Here is a 24,717-nt window from a genome sequence, read left to right as displayed (position 1 = left end):
TGATTGAGTCACTGCACACGAGGCCCGGGTTCGATCCTGATTACGGGTGCAGTCTGTCAGGAGGTTGTACATTCTCCCTGTGACCTGCCTGGGTTTTCTCGGGATGCCCCAGTTTCCTCCCACATTCCAAAGATGTGCAGGTTTGTAGGTTAATTGGCTTCCTTAAATTGTAAATTGCCCCTAATGTGCAGGATAGTGCTGATCGTTGGTCGGCGTGGACCTAGTGGGGCTGAAGGGCCTGTTTCCATGTTGTATCACTAAAGTAAAGTCTAATTTCTGTCTCTTCGTCTTTGGCTGCAGGATAATACCAGAGGAACAGCCTAGCATCTCATTCTGCCTCTTTAATATTAGTGTAACATTCCTTGAGGGGTGACCACTCTTTATTCGCTGAAGAGAAGGTTGCAGGCAATGTATTGTTGACTTTACTTCGCAGACATGGTGTGCTGCTGCTGAGCTTAAGCTGGGGGTGAACATGAACGGTTTAGTTCAATGAATGACTGGTACTTTATTGTCACATACGCCAAGTCACAGTGAAATTCTTTGTTTTGCATACCGAGATGCAGGAAAAATGTGCTAGATGCAGGAAAAATGTTCCCAATGTTGGGCGAGTCCAGAACCAGGGGCCACAGTCTTAGAATAAAGGGGAAGCCATTTAAGACTGAGGTGAGAAAAAATTTTTCACCCAGAAAGTTGTGAATTTGTGGAATTCCCTGCCACAGAGGGCAGTGGAGGCCAAGTCACTGGATGGATTTAAGAGAGAGTTAGAGCTCTAGGGGCTAGTGGAATCAAGGGATATGGGGAGAAGGCAGGCACGGGTTATTAATTGGGGACGATCAGCCATGATCGCAATGAATCGCTGGCTCGAAGGGCCGAATGGCCTCCTCCTGCACCTATTTTCTATGTTTCTACGGTATGCAAAGAGTCGCCACATAAAGGGCGCCGACAATGTTGACAAAGTATCCCACGCCGGGTCCTCCTTTGTTCTTTCCCCCGCCCCTCCCTATGCCGGCTCCGTACATTGAAGGGTGATGTTGCCACTGTGATGTCTGTTAACCTCTCTTACAGTGGGTGAAGGAGGCTCTGCAGCGATCTCACCGTTGACCCCTGGTGACCTTCTCATTGCCCTGCACAACATCGACTCTAACAAGTGCGACATGAAGTCAATAATCAAAGGTAACTCAAAGGTCAAAGGTATTTTATTAGTCACATTCACATACACCCAGGTGTAGTGAAGTGAAATGCTTCTTGCCATTTTGCAGCACACAAAAAAAAGAATACAGACATAACACCAATAAGAGTCTTAAACACAAAGAACATCCCCCCACAATGGCTCCCACCATGAGGGAAGGCACAAAGTCCAGTCCCCAACCCCAGTTCACCCATAGTCGGGCCCATTGAGGCCTCCACAGTTGCCTCTACGGAGGCCCGATGTTCCAGGCCGTTCTCGCCAGGTGATTTTGCTCCGGCATCGGGAGAGTCCTCCCAGCGGCCTGGGAACCCTGGGAACCCTGGAACGGCCGCTTCCGCACTGGAGGCCGCGGCTTCCGAAGCCAACAAGGCCGAGCCGGTTGGAGCTCCACAACTGGCGATCTCATCTAGAGATCCCAGGCTCCCAGTGTAAAGTTCAGCGCAGCTGGTTGCTCCACAGTCCCGCAGCTCCGCGATGTTTTCCCCAGCGATCCTCAGCTCACCGGAGCTCCAGCGCGGCGACCCGGGCAAGGCATCGCCCGCTCCGCGATAGCGCTCCAGCGCTGTGCCGCCGCCGAAACCGAGGTTCTGCGCGGTCCCCGACAAGAAACGCCGCTCCAGGCCCGCTGGTAGGCCGAGAGGACGGGTCGAAGCTGCAGCTCGGAGAAAAGCTGCCTCTCCGACCAGGTAGGGACCCTGAAAGATAGTTTCCCCCTTCCCCACCCCCCACATAAAAAAGTCTAGACCTCCAAACAAAACACTTAACTAACTAAAATAAAAAATAAAAGATGAAGAGACAGACAGCTGCTGGCTGGGCAGCCATGCACAGGACAGCGCCCCATTATCCATTGTACCCCCATCCTGCCTCAACTGCCCCCCCCCCCCCCCCCCCCCCCCCCCCCACACACACTTACTGTACAGCCCCAGCATGGAGCCTGAGTCTCTCTTGATGAATCCGGGGTTCTTGAGGCCAACTACACTGAACATGGTGATGGTTAGAGAAAGCTAATTGTTGAAAGAAGGAAACCAGGCTAGTTTACCAATGAAAGATACAAAATGCTGGTGTAACTCGGAAGGATGAGTGGGGAACTCATTGAAACTCACTGAATAGTAAAAGACCCGGGTAGAGTGGATGTGGAGAGGTTGATTCTACTAGTGGGAGAGTCTAGGACTAGAGGTCATAGCCCCTGAATTAAAGTACGTTCCTTTAGGAAGGATATGAGGAGGAATTTCTTTAGTCAGAGGTTGGTGAATCTGTGGAATTCATTGCAACAGAAGGATGTGGAGGTCAAGTCAATGGAGATTGGTAGATTCTTGATTAGTACGGGTGTCGGGGGTTATGGGGAGAAGGCAGGAGAATGGAGTTAGGAGGGAGATAGATCAGCCGGTGTAGACTTGATGGGCCAAATGGCCTAATTCTACTCCTATCACTTATGAACGCTGGTCTGGCTGGGAAGCGAGTTCTGTGCTGTGAAGGATTTGGGATTTCTCCAACTTTAAGGTTCTTACCTCAATGCATTTCTGTTGTGCTACCCTTGGAGTCGATCACTGACTGCTTGAATATTTATTTTCAGCGACGAACCTGTGCTTTGGTGAGAGGAACGTGTACACGTCGGAGGTTCTTGCTGTTGTGATGCAGCAGCTGATGGAACAGAGCCCACTGCCCATGCTGCTGATGAGAACCGTAATCCAGTCGCTCACCATGTATCCACGTCTTGGGGGTTTTGTCATGAACATCCTGTCCCGACTCATCATGAAACAGGTAACAGTGTGGGGGGCGGGTGGTTATAGATGGTGTTGACATTTCTTTGGCAGTGGGAGGCACGATGGTGCAGTAATGTCTAGTAGCGGCAGGCACCCGAGTTCGATCCTGACTCTGGGGGGCTGTCTGTACAGAGTATGTTTGTCGTTGACTGGAGATGTGACTCCATGTGTCACCTGGCTGTTGAACTGTGCCTTCTCTGTGCTGACTCTAGGTCTGGAAGTATCCCAAGGTGTGGGAAGGCTTCATTAAGTGCTGCCAACGGACAAAGCCGCAGTCATTCCAAGTGCTGTTGCAGCTTCCACCCACGCAGCTCACCAACGTCTTCGAGAAGTGCCCGGAGCTCCGAGAACCTCTCTTGACGCATGTGCGTTCGTTCACACCGCACCAGGTACGTCAATGCTGCAGCTTCATCACCAGCTGTAGGGGCAGAATTGGACAGTTGAGCCCACCAAGTCTACTCTGCCATTCAATCATGTCTGATCTATCTTTCAAAGTCAAAGTCAATTTTATTCGTCACATGCACCCAAAGGTGCAGTGAAATGAATTTGCCAGCATTCTCCATTCTCCTGTCCTCCCCATAATCCCTGACACCCGTACGAATCAAGAATATGTCAATCTTCGCCTTAAAAATATCCACTGCCTTGGCCTTCACAGCCGTCTGTGACAAAGAATTCCATAGATTCACTCCCCTCTTTCTAAAGAAATTAATCCTCATCTCCTTCCTAAAGGAAGACAGATGGCACAATGGGCTAAGTGTTCGGCTGGCGACCGGAAGGTAGCCGGTTCGAATCCCGCTTGGAGTGCATACTGTCGTTGTGTCCTTGGGCAAGACACTTCACCCACCTTTGCCTGTGTGTGAATGTGTGTGAGTGATTGGTGGTGGTCGGAGGGGCCGTAGGCGCAGATTGGCAGCCACACTTCCGTCAGTCTGCCCCAGGGCAGACGTGGCTACAGAAGTAGCTTACCACCACCGAGTGTGACTGAGGAGTGAATGAATAATGCGATGTAAAGCGCCTTGAGCATTAGAAAGGCACTATATAAATCCCATCCATTATTATTATTATTATTAAAGGTACGTCCTTTTATTCTGACGGTATGGCCTCTGGTCCACTAGTGTAAACATCCCCTCCACATTTACTCTATCCAGGCCTTTCCCGATCCAGTAAGTTTCAATGAGATCTCCCCCCCAATATCCTAAACACCAGTGCATATAGGATCTTAAGAGATAGGAGTAGATTTAGGCCATTTGGCCCATCACGTCAACTCTGTTATTCAATCATGGCTGATCTATCTCTCCCTCCTAACCGCATTAGTCTGCCTTCTCCCCATAACCCTTCACTCCTGTACTAATTAAGAATATATCTCTGCCTTTAAAATAACCATGGACTTTGCCTCCACTGCTGTCTGTGGCAACGAATTCCTCAGATTCACCGCCCTCTGACTAGTGAAATTCCTCCTCATCTCCTTCCTAAAAGCGCGTCCTTTAATTCTGAGGCTATGACCTCTGGTCCTAGATTCTCCCACTAATGGAAACATCCTCTCCACACCCAGTCTATCCAAGCCTTTCACTATTCAGTATGTTTCAATGAAGCCCCCCCCCCCCCATTCTTCTAAACTCCAGTGAGTACAGGCCCAGTGCCGACAAACACTCATCCTATATGTAACTAATCACCCTGGGGTCGTAAACCTCATCTGGACCCCCTCCAGAGCCAGTGCATCCTTCCTCAGACATGGGGGCCCAAAACTGCTCGCAATACTCCAAATGTGGTGTCACCAGTGCCTTATACAGCCTCAGCATTACATCTCTGATTTGTATTCTAGCCCTCTTGAAATATATGCTCGCATTGCATTGGGCCTCCCTTACTACTGATTTGACTTGCAAATTAACATTTTGGGAATCCTGTACCTGCGCTCCCTAGTCCCTTTGAAAGTAGTCTGCGTGTGGGTGGCACAGCTATAGAGCCACTGCCTCACAGCACCAGAGACCCGGGTTCAATCCTGACTACCGGTGCTTGTCTGTACGGAGTTTGAACGTTCTCTCCGTGACTGTGGGTTTTCCCCCACATTGCAAAGATGTACAGCTTGTAGGTTTATTGGCTCCGTATAATTGTAACTTGTCTCTAGTGTGTGTTTAGGATTGCATTAGTGTGCGGGGATCGCTGATTGGCGCAGACTCGGTGGGCAGACGGCCTTGTTTCAGCTCTGTATCTCTAAATTAAGCCTTGATTCCAACAACCAAAATGCATGGTTCAACACGTTGCTACGCTGTATTCCATCATTAAGGGATGTCCGGCATGTGTAAGGCTTTTAAAAGCGAGATAGGGAAAGTCCAGGGACACCATATACTCCCATTAGAGCTGCCAAGATTGTAGAACCTGGTTCAGTTCAGAGATACAACGTGGAAACAGGCCCTTTGGCCCACCGAGTCCACAACGATCCCCACACGCTAACACTATCCTACACACACTTTAAATTTACATTTATACCAAAGCAAATTAACCCACAAATCCGTACGTCTTTGGAGTGTTGGCGGAAACCGAAGATCTCAGAAAATCCACGCAGATCACAGGGAGAAGGTACACAAAATTGCTGGGGAAACTCAGCGGGTGCAGCAGCATCTATGGAGCGAAGGAAATAGGCGACGTTTCGGGCCGAAACCCTTCTTCAGACCCCTTTTTGATCACAGGGAGAAGGACAGGCAAGCACCCGTGGTCAGGATCAAGCCTGGGTCTCTGGCACTGCAAGGCAGTAGCTCTACCAAGGAGCTACAATGCCACCCTGACAAGGAATATTGATGATGCTCTGCTCAGATAAATTGTCATTAACTAACTTTGCCTTCATTGCAGCAAAACCACATTCCAAAATCGATAATGATTGTGCTGGAGGCCAACTCCAAGTCAGAAGGAGAACCAATGGAGGCTAAACCGATGAATGAGGTGAGTGACTCTGGAACTGTCTGGGAACATTATGATGGATTGAATTGTAATCACTGGCCCTGCACTTCCTTGCATAATGAAATATAAACCTGGATAGAGTGGATGTGGAGAGGATGTTTCCACTTGTGGGAGAGTCTAGGACCAGAGGCAATGGCCTCAGAATAAAAGGATGTACCTTTGGAAAGAAGATGAGAAGGGATTTCTTTTGTCAGAGGGTGGTGCATCTGTAGATCCACAGACGGCTGTTGAGGCCAAGACGATGGATATTTTTAAGGCAGAAATTGACAGTTTAGACAAAAGACAAAGGTGCAGGAGTAGGCCATTTGGCCCTTCGAGCCAGCACTGCCATTCAATGTGATCATGGTTGATCATCCCCAATCAGTACCCCGTTCCTGCCTTCTCCCCATATCCCCTGACTCTGCTATTTTTAAGAGCCCTATCTAGCTCTTTCTTGAAAGCATCCAGATAACCTGCCTCCACCGCCCTCTGAGGCAGAGAAATCCACAGACTCACCACTCCCTGTGAGAAAAAGCGTTTCCTCCTCTGTTTTAAATGGCTTACTCCTTATTCTTAAAATGTGGCCCCTGGTTCTGGACTCCCCCTACATCGGGAACATGTTTCCTGCCTCTAGCGTGTCCAAACCCTTAACAATCTTATATGTTTCAATGAGATTCCCTCTTATCCTAAACTCCAGAGTGTACAAGCCCAGCTACTCCATTCTCTCAGCATATGACAGTCCCGCCATCCCGGGGATTAACCTTGCTAATTTATTGATTAGTAGGGGGTTATGGGGTGAAGGCAGGAGAATGGGGTTGAGGGGGAGAGTTAGATCAGGTGTGATTGAATGGTGGAGTAGACTTGATAGGCTGAATGGCCTAACTCTGCTCCTAGAATGTATCAACTTATGAACCAGATGAATAGTCCTAACTCGACACACCCCATCTATATGTGCCTATCTGAAAGCCTCTTTAATACCTCTATATTATCGGCCTCGACCACCAATTTTTAAATTGCGGATGCTGGAAATCTGAAATAAAAACCCGAATCTGTAAGATGAACATGGGCAGTGGGACTAGTGTAGATGGGACATTTTGGTTGGCATGGGCAAGTTGGCCTAAGGGCCTGTTTCCACACAGTGTGACTCTTGGGTGTAGGAAGGAACTGCAGATGCTGTTTTACACCAAAGATGTGCACAAATGCTGGAGTAACTGAGCAGGCCAGGCAGCATCTCTGGAGGAAAGGAACAGGTGACGTTTTGGGTTGAGACCCTTCTTCAGACGCTGCCTGACCCGCTGAGTTACTCCAGTTGTTTACGGCTCTCTTCGATATGAGTCTAAATGGAACTCAGTAAATCTGCAAATTTGGGGGATATTGCACTTGTATATGTGTTACCTCACAGCCAGCTGTTTAATGACTGGAGAGAAGGGATGGGTAATGATTTGGGTCAAGACCCTTCTTTGTCACCCATGCCTTCTCTCCAGAGATGCTGCCTGTCCCGCTGAGTTACTCCAGCATTTTGTGTTTATCTTCAGTTTAAACCAGCATCTGTAGTTCCTTCCTTTCCCACATTATGGCTGTTTAATGACTGGGTTGGTTGTCATTGCCTTGCAGGAAGAGCTGCAACACCTGACCATTGTTCATGCGCAGAAGGATATGATCAACATGCGCCTGGCTCAAGAGAAAGCCTTGAAGAGGAAACTGGAGGAGGAGCAGAAGTTCAAGCAGCAGCAGCTGGCAGCCCAGTTACACTCCGTCCTCGCCCTGCCGAGCCTCATGTCGCTGAAGCCCCTCGGCCTGACAGTCCCTGTCTCTCCAGACCTGGGAATCTTAAAGCCCCTCATCCAGCCTTTGCTGGGCACCTTCATGCAGCCCCCTCCCAACCCCAGTGCGCATGCTCCGTTGAAAGCCCTCGCCCCACCTCCAGTGAGTGCCCCTGCCCTGGCTCCATCCATTGCCCCTCTTCTGACCGTCGTGGCATCCCCCGCCAAGCCTGCCGTTGGCTCGCCCGGAGAGGCCGCCAAAGCTCCTCCCCCCAGCCAGGCAGCCGCCAGCCCCCTTGATCAGCCCGCCCGGCCCCCTCCCACCCTGGTGGCCAAGTCCGCCGCCGTGCTGCCAGTGGGGGAGCCGATGGAGGTCGGCAGCTCTGCCCCCGATTCCGACGCCGTTCAAGAGCCGCCGCACCCGACCATCACCATCAACGTGAAGGAGGAAGATGAGAGGCCCATGGCTCTGGATGAACCGTCCCAGGCAGTGGTGGTCATGGACACTGGGCCCGAGGGACAGATCGTACTCGAGGTAAGGGAACTTCATCACATGCCTACACATAAAATAGACAATAGGTGCAGGAGTACCTATCCAGCCAGCACCGCCATTCAATGTTATCATGGCTGATCATCCCCAATCAGTACCCCGTTCCTGCCTTCTCCCCATATCCCCTGACTGCTATTTTTAAGAGCCTTATCTAGCTCTCTCTTGAAAGCATCCAGAGAACCTGCCTCCACCAGAGGCAGAGAATTCCAGACTCGCCACTCTCTGTGAGAAAAAGTGTTTCCTCGTCTCCGTTCTAAATGGCTTACTCCTTATTCTTAAACTGGCTGAAGAAGGGTCTCAACCGGAGTTTGATCTGATTGGGCAGCGCCAGGGTTACTTCTTTCTGCGGAACAGAGTTGGTGCAAGGTCAGGCAGCATCTCGGGAGGAGGGAGGGGGGGGGGGGGAGGATGGGTGGGTGACGTGGGCCAACGGGCTTGTTTCCACAATGTATCTCTGAACTAAACTTGCCTTTCCCTCTTGTGTTGGTCCAGGATACAATGGCGGGGGAACAAGCTAGTCAACAGCCTCTGCTCCACGAAGTTGGTCACCTGGTGGCGGCGGACATGACTGAGAGGGTCATCCTCATCCGGGACGAGCCGCCAGTGGTGGGCGAGCCGGCTTCTGGCGGAGAGCGAGCGGCCAAGCCCCCCGGTGAGGAGCCGGACGTGGTGCCCGAGGAGACTAGTGGCGAGGGGAGCCAGGACACAGGAGACGGAGAGCAGCAGCCCGTCACCAAACGCAAGTCTGCTCTGAGGAAAAGCCCCTAACACAGACATGTCCTTTACCTTGTCACCACTCGCGGCAGCAAAACGCTGTCTGAAGCAGACAAAGTAAAGTCTCGTACTATAAAGGACAGTGGAAGCCCTGCCTCCTGCTGGAATAGTGCCAGGGAGTCTGGTTTAATTATTTTTTAAGTTAGTAGTTAATTCCACATGGGCTATATTTAAATAACCGGCCGCTGTTTATTTAGCCGATGATAGTGGTTGAGGGGAGAGTGTCGTTCAGAGTACTTTGCTCCACTTTGACGAGTTGGCACAAGCTACGCTAGTTGACTGTTCCGATTGTGGACTCATGCCTTGTATACCCGGATTTGAGTTCGAAGCCTCCTCCTTTCACTCGGCTCTGCCCAGCTGGTCAACCAAAACTCTTGGCGTCGTCCAAGATCGCCAAGCATTGGAAACGTCCAGCCGGTTGTCTGCCATTTTCGGGCACTTCACTGCCCACCCGATTGAGAGTAACAGCCCTGCTCTGCCTGCTCCGGATATATTTATGCAACTTGGGGGGAAAAAAACGGCCCAGAACGGATCCAAAGGCAACCTGGAACTGGGATTGAATCTCGGATAAACATGCACATCGGCTGTTTCAGAATTCCAATGGGTTTAGCACATCTACTGCGCGTGGAGACACGAGATCCGAACATAATTCTCAACAGTCGTAAACTCTTGAGTGGAAACCAACTCTGAACAGTGGCAACACCTGTTTGTTTCCTTTAGAAATTCTATAAAATACGTTTTTTGTGTTTATTTTAAAGTTTTGCGGATGTCTGGTTGTTTTTCTTTGTGAAAAGAGACTGTGTGGTACGTGGAGTGGGCTGACTGCTCTGGAGTTTTACCTCTGAAGCTGTAAAAAAGTGACATGAATAAAAGTTTGGAGAGTTGGAAATGTGTTTGTAAGAATCCAATGTCTGTACTTATAGACACAAAAAGCTGGTGCAACTCGGCAGGACAGGCAGCATCTCTGGAGAGAAGGAATGGGTGACGTTTTGGGTTGAGATCCTTCAGACAAAGTCACGGGAAAGGGAAACGGGAGATACAAACGAAGATGTCGAGAGATATAGGGCAATGAATGAAAGATATACAAAAAAGTAACGATAGTAAAGGAAACAGGACTTTTGTTAGCTGTTTGTTGGGTGTAAATGGGCCTCTGGGTCTAGGTCAGGATTGTGATGTTAGATTCACACTGCAAACGGATAGAGTTGAACACTTACCACATCCTTGCTCGCATGTTATCATCAGTTTCCCTTCTCTCTCCACACCCATCCTTAGGCCCACTTGCAGAGAGCAGCGCTGAACTACCATCTACCTCATCAGACTATCCTTGATCGGACTTTGCTGGCTTTACCTTGCATTAAACATTATGAATCCATACGCTGTAGACGGCTCGATTGTAATCGTGTGTAGTCTTTCTGCTGACTGGTTAGCACGCAACAAAAGCTTTTCATTGTACCTCGGTACACGTGACAATAAATTAAACTGAACTCCCTCCTTGCCTACTTCACAATCCCTTTACTCTCTTACCCCTGCTCACTGCCCAATCCACCTCCCATCTACTCCATTCAAGCCCCATTATGGCACAGCAAAGCACACCATGGTTGGCAGGTGAAATGAGGGGAAATTGAATTGAAGGGGGAAAGATTTTAAAGGAATCTGAGGGGTAACTTTTGATACAAAGGGTGTATGGAACAAGCTGCCAGAGGAGGTAGTTGAGGCAGGGACTCTCTCAATGTTGAAGAAACGTTTGGACAGGTACATGGATAGGATAGGTTTGGAGGGATATGGGCCAAATGTAGGCAGGTGGGACTAGTGTAGATGGGACGTGTGGGCAAGTTGGGCCGAAGAGCCTGTTTCTTTGACTATGACTGTGTCCCCCTCTTATCCACCCCCGCAGTCACTGTTCCTCTACTTCCGCATTACGTGTACGGTACGCCGCCGTGACGCAGAACGTACGTTGTGGAACGCTCACCTTGACGCAGGGAGACCCGGTGACGAATGACTCGCGTTGCGGCGTGCCCTCTGCCGTCAGCCGCCTACGCCACGACGCGTTCCCCACGACGGCGATGACGCAAGACGCACGTTTCGGGCCGCTCGCCGGCATTGTTTGGCGTTGCCTAGCAACGCGCCATATGATAGCAACCGTTGCCCGGGAAACAGAGGCCTAGGCAGCCTGGGCCTTGGAGTGGAAGAGGAAGAGTGTGATATTATTAATAACACAAAGAGATGGACAGTGATTAAAAGTTACTAAGAGAGAGTATGTTTGTGATAGAGGGTAACAGGTGATCAGACTTAAGTTTGAGGCGATCGAAACTGAACTGGAGTATTATTGGGGAAGGGGGAAAGTGGAGGAGAGAGAAATAGGGAGAAATAATCCATATTGCTGTGTGATAGAGAGATAGAATAAGAACTAAATAAACAAGGAGGGGGGGGGGGGTACTATCGAGTGGGGAAAGTGAAGCAGAATTGTAGAGCCACAGAATGATAGGGGAGAAGTTAAACTGAACTAAAGAAAGGAAAAGAGATTATATAGAGAGGGCAGAAACTGTCAGAGGGCAAAGGGGGAATAGAAAGTACAACGAGCTAGAGAGAAGGAATCAAAATGATGGAGCGGGAGGATAAAGCGTACAGTCCAAACCCGACTGAGTCGCAGAAGCAGAGTGAATTTCCTAGTGCCACAGAGAGTGATGAGAAGATGGTACAGATGGAGCCCGAGCTGAACCTGGATTTCGCAAGTGAAACTATGATCCGAAATGCAAAGGCTTATTTGCTGCAGAAAAGCACCATATCTAACCTCAACCTGTGAGTATTTAAATGTAAAGTTTGTAAAAAAAAAAAAATCTTGGATTATTGAATGTTATTTTTCTTCTTATTTGTATTCTATTCCATTTGCTTGACTGCCCCCATTAGCTCTCTTCCTTTAAACTCACAGCCTCTCACATCAATTCTCCATGCTTCACTTATAAGTAAGTTCATAAATCGTAGGAGCAGAACTAGGCCATTCGGCCCATCGAGTTTACTCTGCCATTCATTCAATCATGGCTGCATTGCCCGCATTTGGCCCATATCCCTCCAAACCTTTCTTATCCACGTACCTATCTAATTGTCTATTAAATGTTGTTATTGTACCTGCCTTAACTACCTCTTCCAGCAGCTCGTTCCCTGTACCCACCACACTCTGAGTGAAAAGGTTGTCCCTCAAGCTCCTATTAAATCTTACACTTCTCACCTTATACCCACATCCTGTCTTTAGTTCCTTTCTTTAGTCAGTTTAACTTTTCTGCTGCCATTCTGTTGCTCTGCAGTCTGCTTCACTTTCCCCATTCTAATGTATCCCCTCCTTGTTTTATTATTTCTTATTCTATCTCTCAATTACGCAGCATCGTGAATTATTTCTCCTCTCCCGACTTCTCTCTCTCCCACTCAGTATTCTTACCTCTGGGCTGTAAGCTGCCCAAGCGAAATATGAGATGCTGTTCCTCCAATTTGCGTTTAGCCTCACTCTGACAATGGAGGAGACCTAGGACAGAAGGTCTGTGTAGGAATGGGAAGGAGAATTAAAGTGTCCAGCAACCGGGAGATTTCAATGGTTTAAGTTAAGAAGAAAGTATCGTGTGGGAGGCACCTAAGTCTCTTTGTGCTCCCCTTTAGCTATGATCACCTCTCTGAGTTAATGACCAAGGTGCTGGACGAGCGGCCCATCGACGCTGTGGACATCATCGAAGATATCAGCAAAAAGATCAAGAAGTCACGCTTCTCCAAGAAGATAGACACCCTGCGAGATGAGTATGAAACATCAATGGCCCACAGCCTGGCTGAGGTTCAGAAAACTCTCTTCATCAAGGCAACGGAGGAAGAGGACGTAGCTGACCACGAGGAGGAAATGGTAAATATCGCAATCCTCGTTCACTCATCTAGAGTCTTTGGGGATAACTTGGGCCAGAAATTCCTGGTAATGTTCCGATTACTTTACTTCAGAGGTACGGCATGGAAACGAGCCCTTTGGATCAGCGAGTCCACACCAAGCACTGATCTCATATTCACACATGTTCCATGTTATCCCACTTTCTCATCCACTCCCTACACATTACAGGCAATTTACAGAGCTCAATTAACCTACAAACCCATACATCTTTTTGGGATGTGAGAGGAAACTGGAGCACCCGGATGAAACCCACCCGTTTTTTTTTTAGAGAGATACAGTGTGGAAACAGGCCCTTTGGTTCACCGAGTCCGCTCCGGCCAGCGATCCCCGCACACTAACACTATCCTACACACACTAGGGATAATTTACATTTACACCAAGCCAAGTAACCTGAAAAACCTGTGCGTCTTTGGAGTGTGGGAGGAAACCGAAGATCTCGGAGAAAACCCACGTGGTCATGGGGAGAATGTACAAACTCTAGCATGTTCCCGATGTTGGGGGAGTCCAGAACCAGGGGCCACACAGTTTAAGAATAAGGGGTCGGCCATTTAGAACGGAGACGAGGAAACACTTTTTCTCACAGAGAGTTGTGAGTCTGTGGAATTCTCTGCCTCAGTGGTGGCCGGTTCTCTGGATACTTTCAAGAGAGAGCTAGAGAGGGCTCTTAAAGATAGCGGAGTCAGGGGATATGGAGGGAAGGCAGGAATGGGATACTGATTTGGGATGATCAGCCATGATCATGTTGAATGGCGGTGCTGGCTTGAAGGGCCAAATGGCCTACTCCTGCACCTATTGTCCAGCTCTTTGCGTCTATCTTCAGAAAATAGTGTTACAGCTGCAGGGAAAGTGCGGACAAAAGGGAAAAAAAAGTGCAAGGGCCATAATGAGATAGATTGGGGGAATTGGGAATGCATCCTTAGGTTATGGGAGGTCTGATCAAGAGTCTGTACGGCCACAAACCGTTTCATTGATTAGTTTGAAAAGTTACCCTATGTACAAAACTACAAGTTAAAGATTCATATCAGACTAGAAGACCCACTACTGACCTCTGGTGGACAACATACCAAACTTCCTTCGCTCCATAGATGCTGCTGCACCCGCTGAGTTTCTCCAGCATTTTTGTGTACATACCAAACTTCCCTTTGGTCTCTGAAGAAACTGGAGATTTTAAAATAAAATCATAATTACTCTCTCCTCCTGCCTCGTAACTAGTCTTGTATTGGACAGTTACCATCTCGTTAAACTCATGAGATTTAATTTTGCTGCCAAATCTGTTATTCTTTAACATGTCAGCATTTTCTACACAGATCAACTGCTCCACCATTATATCATTGCTCCATAATTTGGACAGCACTGTGGCGCAGCTGTAGAGTTGCTGCCTCACAGCGCCAGAGACCCGGGTTCGATCCTGACTACGGGTGCTGTCTGTATGGAGTTTGTACGTTCTCCCCTTGACCTGCGTGGGTTTTCCTCGGATGCTCCGATTTCCTCCCACACTCCAAAGACGTACAAGTTTGTAGGTTAATTGGCTTTGGTAAAAATTGCAAATTGTCTCTAGTGTGTAAAATAGTGCAAGTGTACGGGGTGATCCCTGGTTGGCGCTGACTCAGTGGGCTGAAGGGCCTGTTTCGGCACTATATCTCTAAACTAAACTAAATTAAATTTAGCTCCAACTAAATCTCAGGTTGACAAAAGTGCTGGAGAAACTCAGCGGGTGCAGCAGCATCTATGGAGCGAAGGAAATAGGCAACGTTTCGGGCCGAAACCCTTCTTCAGACTGATGACTGAATCTAACTGAATTCCAACTAAATCTCACCACTTTTGTGCTTCGGTTCTTTAAGCTACTACGTGTGTCTTATGTGTAGGAAGGAACTCGGAAGAAGGGTATCGACCCGAAGCGTCACCCATTCCTTCGCTCCATAGATGCTGCCTCAGAAACATAGAAAATAGGTGCAGGAGGAGGCCATTCGGCCCTTTGAGCCAGCACCGCCATTCATGGCTGATCATCCCCAATCAATAACCCGTGCCTGCCTTCTCCCCATATCCCTTGATTCCACCAGTCCCTAGAGCTCTATCTAACTCTCTCTTAAATCCATCCAGTGATTCGGCCTCCACTGCCCTCTGTGGCAGGGAATTCCACAAATTCACATCTCTCTGGGTGAAAAAGTTTTTTTCTCACCCGCTGAGTTTCTCCAGCATCTTTGTCCACCTACGATTTTTCCAGCATCTGCAGTTCTTTCTTAAACACTTATAAAGTGCATTTGTTGTAAATTGATTTGAAACAGACTTGAAATGGTGAAAGATTTTGTGGAAATTAGCGAGTTAATTTTGGTTTTTTAGTGTGTTTTCAGAGTGTGCTCCCATTTATATTCCTCTCGTTTTGTTTCCCCCCCCCCCCCAAGCAGTTGGAGACTCCTCTCCCGAACGTGATGGAGATGGCCTTTTACTTTGAGCAGGCAGGCGTGGGCCTGAGCAGGAACGAGATGTACTGCATCTTCCTGGCCCTGAAGCAGCTGGTCGAGACGCAGCCGCTGCAGAAATGCCGCTTCTGGGGTAAAATCCTGGGGCTGAAAGGGAATTACATCGTGGCGGAGGTGGAGTTCCGGGAGGGCGAGGAAGACGCAGAGGAGGTGGTGGAAGAGGAGAAGGAAGAGGAAAAGGAAGAGTACAAGGAGGAGACGGAGCCGGAAGCCGAGGAAGAGGGAGAGGTGGTGGAAGATAAGCCTCCAGCATCGACATACAAACCACCGCCGGTTATCCCAAAGGAGGAAAACCGCTCTGGAGCCAACAAGTTCACCTATTTTGTCTGCAGCGAGCCAGCCAAAATCTGGACAAAGCTTCCCACTGTCACACCAGCGCAGATCACCACAGCCAGGAAGATCAAGAAGTTCTTCACCGGCAACTTGGACGCCCCCATCACCAGCTACCCGCCCTTCCCTGGCAACGAGAACAACTACTTGAGGGCACAGATCGCCCGCATATCCGCCAGCACTCAGATCAGCCCGCTGGGCTTCTACCAGTTTGGGGAGGAGGAGGAGGAGGAAGAGGAAGGGCCGGTGAGGGAGAACTACGAGGAGAATGCCGACTTCGAGAGCATCCCGGTGACAGAACTGTTGGACAACCTGGCGAACTGGGTCCACCACACAGCGCACATACTCCCACAGGTCTGGCTGACATCCACCTGCTCTTGATCTACTCCACACGGTGGCGCAGCGGTAGAGTTAGACAATCGACAATAGGTGCAGGAGTAGGCCATTCAGCCCTTCCAGCCAGCACCGCCATTCAATGTGATCATGGCTGATCATCCCCAATCAGTACCCCGTTCCTGCCTTCTCCCCATATCCCCTGACTCCGCTATTTTTAAGAGCCCTATCTAGCTCTCTCTTGAAAACATCCAGAGAACCTGCCTCCACCGCTCTCTGAGGCAGAGAATGCCACAGACTCACCACTCTCTGTGAAGAAAAAGTGTTTCCTCGTCTCCGTTCTAAATGGCTTACTCCTTATTCTTAAACTGTGTGGCCCCTGGTTCTGGATTCCCCCAACATCAGGAACATGTTTCCTGCCTCTAGCGTGTCCAAGCCCTTAACAATCTTATATGTTTCAATGAGATACCCTCTCATCCTTTTAAATTCCAGAGTGTACAAGCCCAGCGGCTCCATTCTCTCAGCATATGACAGTCCCGCCATCCCAGGAATTAACCTTGTAAACCTACGCTGCACTCCCTCAATAGCAAGAATTGCTAAAATGTAAAAGTTGGTGCCTTACAGCAAAATCAGCACCGGAGACTCGGGTTCGATCCCGACTACGGGCGCTATCTCTACGGAGTTTGTACCTTCTCCCCGTGACCTGCGTGGGTTTTCTCCGGGTGCTCCGGTTTCCTCCCACACTCCAAAGATGGATATGTTGGTTAATTAGCTTCTGTAAATTGTCCCCAGTGTGTGCAGGAGAGAACTAGTGTACGGGTGATCGTTGGTCAGCGTGGACTCGGTCGGCCGAAGGGTCTGTTTCCCTGCTGTATCTCTAAACTAAACTAAAAACTAAGCCTAAAGCTAAAACTAACACTAAACTAAAGTTCCCTTTGGGTGAAGGTAGACAAAAATGCTGGAGAAACTCAGCGGGTGAGGCAGCATCTGTGGAGCGAAGGAAATAGGCAACGTTTCGGGTCGAGACCCTTCTTCGGGGATTTTGCTGGGACTAAAGAATGTTCTGTGTTTGTGACCCACACATATAAATCTAGGAGTTTAGCATCTTGGTGTACGGTGCCAGTTTGGAGCGTTTGAGCTTTGACGATCACAGCAGACCTGGTCATTCGTAAGGGACATGCAAACTGTATGCGTGGTAGTTTAGTTTAGAGATACTGCGTGGAAACAGGCCCTTTCCGCTCCGACCAGCGACCCCCACACACTAACACAATCCTACACTCACTAGGGACAATTTTTACATTTACCAAGCCAATTAACCCACAAACCTGCATGTCTTTGGAGTGTGGGAGGAAACCGAAGATCTCGGAGAAAACCCACGCAGATCACGGGGGGGGGGGGGGGAGGGGGAAACGTACAAACTCAGTACAGACAGCACCAGCAGTCAGGATCGAACCTGGGTCTCCGGTAAGGCAGCAACTTTACCGCTGCACCACCGTGACCAGGCCCCATAATAGTAATCGTGGGGAAAGTGCTGTCTGACCTTTTTCCCCCAGAGAGTTGGGATTCTGAGGGATTCTCTGACACAGGAGGCAATGGAGGCCGATTCACTGGATGTTTTCAAGGGAGAGTTATGCCCCTGTCCCACTTAGGAAACCTGAACGGAAACCTCTGGAGACTTTGCGCCCCACCCAAGGTTTCCGTGCGGTTCCCGGAGGTTGCAGGTGGTTGCCGGAGGTTGCAGGTAGTGGAAGCGGGTAGGGAGACTGACAAAAACCTCCGGGAACCGCACGGAAACCTTGGGTGGGGCGCAAAGTCTCCAGAGGTTTCCGTTCAGGTTTCCTAAGTGGGACAGGGGCATTAGATTTAGCTCTTAGGGTTAACAGAATCAAGGGATATGGGGAGAAAGCAGGAATGGGGTACTGATTTTGGATGATCAACCATGATCATATTGAATGGTGGTACTGACTCGAAGGGTCGAATGACCTACACCTGCACCTATTTTTCTATGTTTCTATGTTTAAACTTTGTTAAAGTACCTGCCACGACGACCTCCTCTGGCAGCATGTTTCCTATACTCACCACCCTACTCGCTAAGTGAAAAACATGCCCCTTGGCCTTGGGTTCCTATTAAATCTTTCACCTCCCATCTATTTACAGACTAAATGTGTGACCAAGCTTTGGTCAGCTGTCCAGAAGTGCCTTGACCATCCGTACTTTGTTCAGGCTATTGTAGGGATAGAAGGTGGGCCAAGAACCTTTCAAGGAAACCACAGTTTCGATAGCAGAGAAGGGGGAGTGCATTGATTGCATCTTGAGTGGTTTGACTTGCTGCTTTCTCTGATCGCAGGGCCGATGTGTGTGGTTCAATGCTGTTCAGAAGAAGGAGGAGGATTTTGATGAGGAGGAGGAGGAGGAGGAAGAGGCACCAGACGAGCCCGAGCCAGAGGTGGGACCTCCTCTGCTGACTCCACTGTCAGAGGATGCAGGTAGCCACCAGAAAAACCCCCCTGCACATTGCAATCCTCCTTCATTTAGTTTTGAGCTGCTGAGTTTAGTGTGCAGGGAAACAAAAGGGAGGCAAGGTGGCGCAGGGTAGAGTTGCCGCCTCACAGCACCAGAGACCCGGGTTCGATCCTGACCACGGGTGCTGTCTGTACGGAGTTTGCACGTTCTCCCCGTGACCTGCGTGGGTTTTCTCCGAGATCTTCGGTTTCCTCCCACACTCCAAAGACGTACGGGTTTGTAGGTTAATCGGCTTCTGTTAATTGTAAATTGTCCCCTGAGTGTGTAGGATAGCGTTCGTGTGCGGAGATCGCGGGTCAGCACAAACCCGGTGGGCTGAAGGGCCTGTTGCTGCGCTGTATCTCTAAACTAAAAATACAGTGGGTAAACAGGCCCTTCGGCCCACCGATTCCGTTCTATCCCTATTCCACACACTAGAGACAATTTCCAATTTTACCGAAGCCAATTAACCTACAAACCTGCACGTCTTTGTGGTGTGGGAGAAAACCGGAGCACCCGGAGAAAACCCACGCAGGTCACAGGGAGAACGTACAAACTCCATACAGACAGCATCTGTTGTCAGGATTAAACCCGGGTCTCTGGCGCTGTGAGGCAGCTACTTTATACAGCGCTGCGTTCACTTTTTTTACCCCAAATGACCTTTGACAAATCCCATGATTCCTTGCGTTTATCGGAATACCGAACTCGCTTATTAAAGAGGTGGCTCAGCGGTGGAGTTGCTACTTTACAGTGCCAGAGACCCGAGTTCGATCCTGACTACAAGTGTTGTCTGTACGGAGTTTGTATGCTCTCCCCTTGACCGCGTGGGATTTCCTCAGCTGCTCCGGATTCCTCCCACACTCCAAAGACATACAGGGTTGTAGGTTAATTGGCTTTGGTAAAAATTGTAAAATTGTCCCCAGTGTGTGTGTAGGATAGTGCTAATGTACAGGGATTGGAGATTGCATTTCAGCGTAGACTCGGTGGGACGAAGGGCCTGTCTCCTTGCTGTATCTCTAAACCAAACTACACTAAAATGTATCAGCAAGCACAGTTTTCCTAATGGTTGGTTTCTGGTCATTTTCCCCCACCCCAGAAATCAGTGGTATCGCCCCTTGGTCAATGAAGGCTTCATCCATTCTCATTCCTCAATACGCCATTGCTGTGGTCCGCTCCAATCTCTGGCCAGGATCGTGGACCTTCGCCATTGGAAGGTGAGTATCTACATAGAAAATGGGTGCAGGAGTAGGCCATTCGGCCCTTCGAGACAGTACCGCCATTCAATATGATCATGGCTGAACATCCACAAACAGCTTTCTCCCCATATAGAAACATAAAAACATAGAAAATAGGTGCAGGAGTAGGCCATTCGGCCCTTCGAGCCTGCACCGCCATTCAATATGATCATGGCTGATCATCCAACTCAGTATCCTGTACCTGCCTTCTCTCCATACCCCCTGATCGCTTTAGCCACAAGGGCCACATCTAAGTCCCTCTTAAATATAGCCAATGAACTGGCCTCAACTACCTTCTGTGGCAGAGAATTGCACAGATTCACCACTCTCTGTGTGAAAAATGTTTTCCTCATCTCGGTCCTAAAAGATTTCCCCCTTATCCTTAAACTGTGACCCCTTGTTCTGGACTTCCCCAACATCGGGAACAATCTTCCTGCATCTAGCCTGTCCAACCCCTTAAGAATTTTGTCCCTTTTATCCCTTGATTCCGTTAGCCCGAAGAACTAAATCCAACTCTCTCTTGAAAACATCCAGTGAATTGGCCTCCACTGCCTTCTGTGGCAGAGAATTCCACAGATTCACAACTCTCTGGGTGAAGAATTTTTTAGTATTTAGTGTCTCGGGAAATGTTTCCCAGACTTGTTTTCATCCTTCCAGCAAGGCTACGTTAGAGTGGCACAGTGTTGGTGCTAGTAGATCCGCTGCCTGATAGCTCTGGTGACCCAGGTTCAATCCTGACCTCGGGTGCAGTCCGTGTGTTGTCTGTATGTTGTCCCTATGATTGCATGGACTTCCCCTGGTGTACCCATTTACTTCCACATCCCAAAGATGCAGGTTGGTGGATTAATTGTCCTGCATGTGTAAGTGTGAAAATCTTGAGGAAGCTGATAAAAAGGGGGGGAGAATTAAAAATGGGAGTAATGTCGGACTTGTTGGTAGTCGGTGCGTCTTGATGGGTTGAAGGGCCTATTTCTATAATCCCTAGGATTCTGTTTAGCTCAAAACTTTCGATTGTGGGTTGCACGGTGGGGCAGCTGGGAGAGCTGCTGTCTTATGGCACCAGAGACCTGGTTGGGTCCTGACTTCAGGTGCTGTCTGTGTGGAGCTTGCATGTTCTCCCTGTGACCCCGTGGTTTTTCCTCCTGGTGCTGAGTTACTCCGGCATTTGGTGTCATCCGGCATCTGCGGCCCCTTCCCCAACGCACGCTTCAGCCCCCCGCGCTTTTTATCCCCGCAGGAAGTTCGAGAACGTGTACCTGGGCTGGGGCCACAAGTACAGTCCGGAGAACTACAGCCCCCCTGCGGCCCCCTCCGTGCAGGCAGAGTACGCCAGCGGGCCGGACACCACCGAGGTCGACGACCCAACCGTGGAGGAGGAGCAGGCGCTGCGAGCCGCCATCGAGGAGCGTCTGGCAGCCGCTGAGGAGGCGGAGGAGGAGGAGGAAGAGGAGGAGGAGGAGGAAGATGAGAACTAAGTCGGGCAAGCAATTTCCCCACTCACACTAAGACTTTGCTTTGCTTTTGTCTTTTTTAATGTTAAACCCAAATGATTATATTTACCCAGGACAAATACCAACTCTGTAAATTTAACTAACTCTTGTTTTCGAAAGATAGGTGGATTGGAGATAATAAAGGTTTTCTGCATTGTGAAGCGAGCTATCACTGATGGAAGGTCATCAGGTTAAAAATAATTATAATGCCCCTGTCCCACTTAGGAAACCTGAACGGAAACCTCTGGAGACTTTGCGCCCCACCCAAGGTTTCCGTGCGGTTCCCGGAGGTTTTTGTCAGTCTCCCTACCTGCTTCCACTACCTGCAACCTCCGGCAACCACCTGCAACCTCCGGGAACCGCACGGAAACCTTGGGTGGGGCGCAAAGTCTCCAGAGGTTTCCGTTCAGGTTTCCTAAGTGGGACAGGGGTATTACTCTGCTCCACTCTCTGCTCCGTAGCTGTTGCCTGATCTGCTGAGTGCTTCCAGTGTTTGGCCTTTGTTAGTTTCGTTTTTTTGTAGTTTAAAGATACAGCACGGAAACAGGCCCTTCGGCCCACCCAGTCTGCACCGACCAGCGATCCCCGCACACTAACACTATCCTACACACACTAGGGACAATTTACACCTACACCAAGCCAATTAACACACAAACCTGCACGTCTTTGGAGTGTGGGAGGAAACCGAAGATCTCGGAGAAAACCCACACAGGTCACGGGGAGAACGTATAAATTCCATACAGGCAGCACATCTAGCCAGGATCGAACCTGGGTCTCCGGCGCTGCAAGTGCTGTAAGGCAGCAACTCTACCGCTAAGCCACCGTGCTGCCCTTCTTCTAACTGGGTTTGAACGATGGGAGAGTTTCGAAGGGGTGGGAGGGAGAGCCATGGTGTGAGCGATGGAAAGGGGGGGGGGGGATATGGGATGGAGGATCAGGGAGCTAAAGGTCATAAGTTCATAAAGGATAGGGGCAGAATTAGGCCATTTGGCCCATCAAGTCTACTCCGCCACTCAATCATAGCTGATCTATCTCTCCATCCTAACCCCATTCTCCTGCCTTCTCCACATAACCTCTGACACTGACACCCAAACTAATCAAGAATCTATATCTGCCTTAAAAATATCCATTGACTTGGCCTCCACAGCCTTCTGTGGCAAAGAATTCCACAGATTCACCACCCTCTGGCTAAAGAAATTCCTCCTCATCTCCTTCCTAAAGGAACGTCCTTTAATGCTGAACCTATGAGGCCCAGTCCTAGACTCTCCCACTAGTGGAAACATCCTCTCCACATCCCCTCTATCCAAGCACTTCACTAATTGGTAAGTTTCAATGAAGTTACCCCCCCCTCGTCCTTCTGAACTCCAGCGAGTACAGGCCCAGTGCCGTCAAACGCCAACAGCGTGGGGGAGAGGGGAGGAGGTGGAATGAGGGGCCGCATGGAGTGAAGCCCAAGGCAGGAAGGAGGGAGAAGATGAAGGGGGGGGTGAAAGAACGGAGGTGGTGGAGCAACAGCGAGGGCAGCGGAATGTGGAGGGGAGAGCGCGGACACGATGAGGTGGATGGACAGAGAGGGAGATCAGAGTGAGGGAGAGAGTGGGGGTGAGGGGGGAAGGAACAGAGTGAGAAACAGAGAGATAGTGTGTGAGGGGATGAGGTGAGGCAGAGAGAGTCAGGAGGATGATAGAGAGGAAACAGCGTGAGGGAGGGTAGCAATGTGAATGAGCTGGGGGGTATAGGTTAGACAATAGGTGCAGGAGTAGGCCATTCGGCCCTTCGAGCCTGCACCGCCTGATTACTCTTTGTGTTTGACAGTTCAACATGGGAGGCATTATAAGAAAGACCACACATTGATGGAGATTCAGATCACCCCGTACACGAGCACTATCCTACACACCAGGGCCGATTTACAATTCACAGATTCCACTTAACCTGCAAACCTGGAACGGGGAAGGAGACAGGAGCACCCGGAGAAAGCCCACACGGTCACGGGGAGACCGTACAAACTCCGTACAGACAGCACCCGGGACTCTGACGCTGTGAGGCAGCAACTCTACTGCTGCGCCACTGTAATGGTTTACAGTGGTGGAGTAACTCAGCGGGTCAGGCAGCATCTGCGGAGAACATGGATAGGTGACGTTTCGGGTCGGGACCCCTCAGACTGAGTGTGTTGTCAACTGTTCACTCTTGCTCAACCTCCTCTTTCCTTTTCACAATTAGCCCCATTCTTGCTATTGAGGGAGTGCAGCGTAGGTTTACAAGGTTAATTCCCGGGATGGCGGGACTGTCACATGCTGAGAGAATGGAGCAGCTGGGCTTGTACACTCTGGAGTTTAGAAGGTTGAGAGGGTATCTCATTGAAACATATAAGATTGTTAAGGCCTTGGACACGCGAGAGGCATGAAACATGTTCCCGATGTTGGGGGAGTCCAGAACCAGGGGCCACACAGTTTAAGAATAATAATAATAATAAATTTTATTTATGGGCGCCTTTCGAGAGTCTCAAGGACACCTTACAAAAATGTAGCAGGTAGAGGAAAAACATGTAAGGGGAATGAAATAAATAGTAGAGACATGACTAGTACACAAAGTAAAGACAGAATTCAATACAAAACACAATATGAGGCAATTAATGCACAGATGAAAAGGGAGGGGGACGTGGGGCTAAGGATAGGCAGAGGTGTAAGAATAAGAATAAGGGGTAAGCCATTTAGAACGGAGACGAGAAACACTTTTTCTCACAGACAGTTGTGAGTCTGTGGAATTCTCTGCCTCGGAGGGCGGTGGGGGCCAGTTCTCTGGATGCTTTCAAGAGAGGGCTGGATAGGGCTCTTAAAGATAGCGGAGTCAGGGGATATGGGGAGAAGGCAGGAACGGGGTACTGATTGGGGATGATCAACCATGATCACATTGAATGGTTCTAAGGGCCGAATGGCCTACTCCTGCACCTATTGTCTATTGTCTATTGTCTAAAGATGACTGGGTTCTCCCCAATGTAGCAACTGACTTGGCCGGAGCTAGTCCTGTGTCACCAGTAGATGGCACCACCTCCACACAGCGGAAAGTCACCACAGCCAACCTGAAGCCCTCGCCAACGCATTCGCAATGTTTTCGCAGACTTCAGCACGGTGTGTTGCCATGGGAATTATTCCAGGAGCAGCAGCTATCCAAACACAGCAATATTTTAGTAAAACAGATTCAAACGTTAAGACATGGTCAGACACGTCGCAGCTGCGGAGACTGGGTCAATCAACAGCACAACATTGGGACAGGCAACATCTCTGGAGGGAAGGAATAGGTGACGTTTCAGTTCGAGACCCTACTTCAGAAGAGTCTGAAGAAGGATCCCGACCTGCAACATCACACCCATTCCTTCTCTCCAGAGATGCTGCCTGTCCCGCTGATTTACCCTGAAGAAGGTCTGAAGATCTGAGGGTCTGAAGAAGGGTCTC

At 49.5% G+C, this 24,717-nt stretch overlaps 2 protein-coding genes across 4 annotated transcripts in view; both read left to right on the top strand.

The window, feature by feature from the left end:
* The window catches only part of sympk (symplekin), a 35,891-nt gene extending 26,029 nt beyond the window's left edge, over positions 1 to 9,862 (top strand). Inside the window, exons 21-26 of the mRNA XM_033014507.1 lie at positions 1,066 to 1,173; positions 2,763 to 2,950; positions 3,165 to 3,341; positions 5,800 to 5,889; positions 7,501 to 8,184; positions 8,692 to 9,862. Coding sequence (XP_032870398.1) covers positions 1,066 to 1,173; positions 2,763 to 2,950; positions 3,165 to 3,341; positions 5,800 to 5,889; positions 7,501 to 8,184; positions 8,692 to 8,967 — 1,523 coding nt within the window. The 3' untranslated portion in view covers positions 8,968 to 9,862. The remainder of the gene's footprint in view (positions 1 to 1,065; positions 1,174 to 2,762; positions 2,951 to 3,164; positions 3,342 to 5,799; positions 5,890 to 7,500; positions 8,185 to 8,691) is intronic.
* On the top strand, positions 257 to 21,426 carry LOC116967874 (radial spoke head protein 6 homolog A-like). Of its 3 annotated transcripts, XM_033014510.1 has the most exons (8): positions 257 to 267; positions 756 to 760; positions 11,215 to 11,772; positions 12,622 to 12,856; positions 15,298 to 16,059; positions 18,386 to 18,524; positions 19,637 to 19,754; positions 21,013 to 21,426. In XM_033014510.1, exons 3-8 carry the CDS (start codon positions 11,573 to 11,575, stop codon positions 21,248 to 21,250), a joined length of 1,692 nt encoding a protein of 563 aa, XP_032870401.1. In that variant the 5' UTR covers positions 257 to 267; positions 756 to 760; positions 11,215 to 11,572; the 3' UTR covers positions 21,251 to 21,426. The 3 variants fall into 3 exon arrangements, with proteins under 3 accessions (XP_032870401.1, XP_032870400.1, XP_032870402.1); XM_033014509.1 differs by lacking the exons at positions 257 to 267; positions 756 to 760 and having other exon boundaries at positions 11,101 to 11,772; XM_033014511.1 differs by lacking the exons at positions 257 to 267; positions 756 to 760 and having other exon boundaries at positions 11,116 to 11,772; positions 15,301 to 16,059.
* The last annotated feature ends 3,291 nt before the right edge of the window (positions 21,427 to 24,717 follow it).

The sequence above is a fragment of the Amblyraja radiata genome, chromosome 41, assembly GCF_010909765.2.
Source record: "Amblyraja radiata isolate CabotCenter1 chromosome 41, sAmbRad1.1.pri, whole genome shotgun sequence".
Lineage (NCBI taxonomy): Eukaryota > Metazoa > Chordata > Chondrichthyes > Rajiformes > Rajidae > Amblyraja > Amblyraja radiata.
The sequence above is the reverse complement of the archived record's forward strand: the minus strand, read 5'-3'. Positions and strand labels throughout refer to the sequence as shown.

Coding starts and splice junctions, on each gene's coding strand:
- LOC116967874 (XM_033014510.1), top strand. CDS start 11,573: ATGATGGAGCGGGAGGATAAAGCGTACAGTCCAAACCCGACTGAGTCG. Junction 11,773..12,621: donor ACCATATCTAACCTCAACCT/GTGAGTATTTAA, acceptor GCTCCCCTTTAG/CTATGATCACCTCTCTGAGT. Junction 12,857..15,297: donor CTGACCACGAGGAGGAAATG/GTAAATATCGCA, acceptor CCCCCCCCCAAG/CAGTTGGAGACTCCTCTCCC.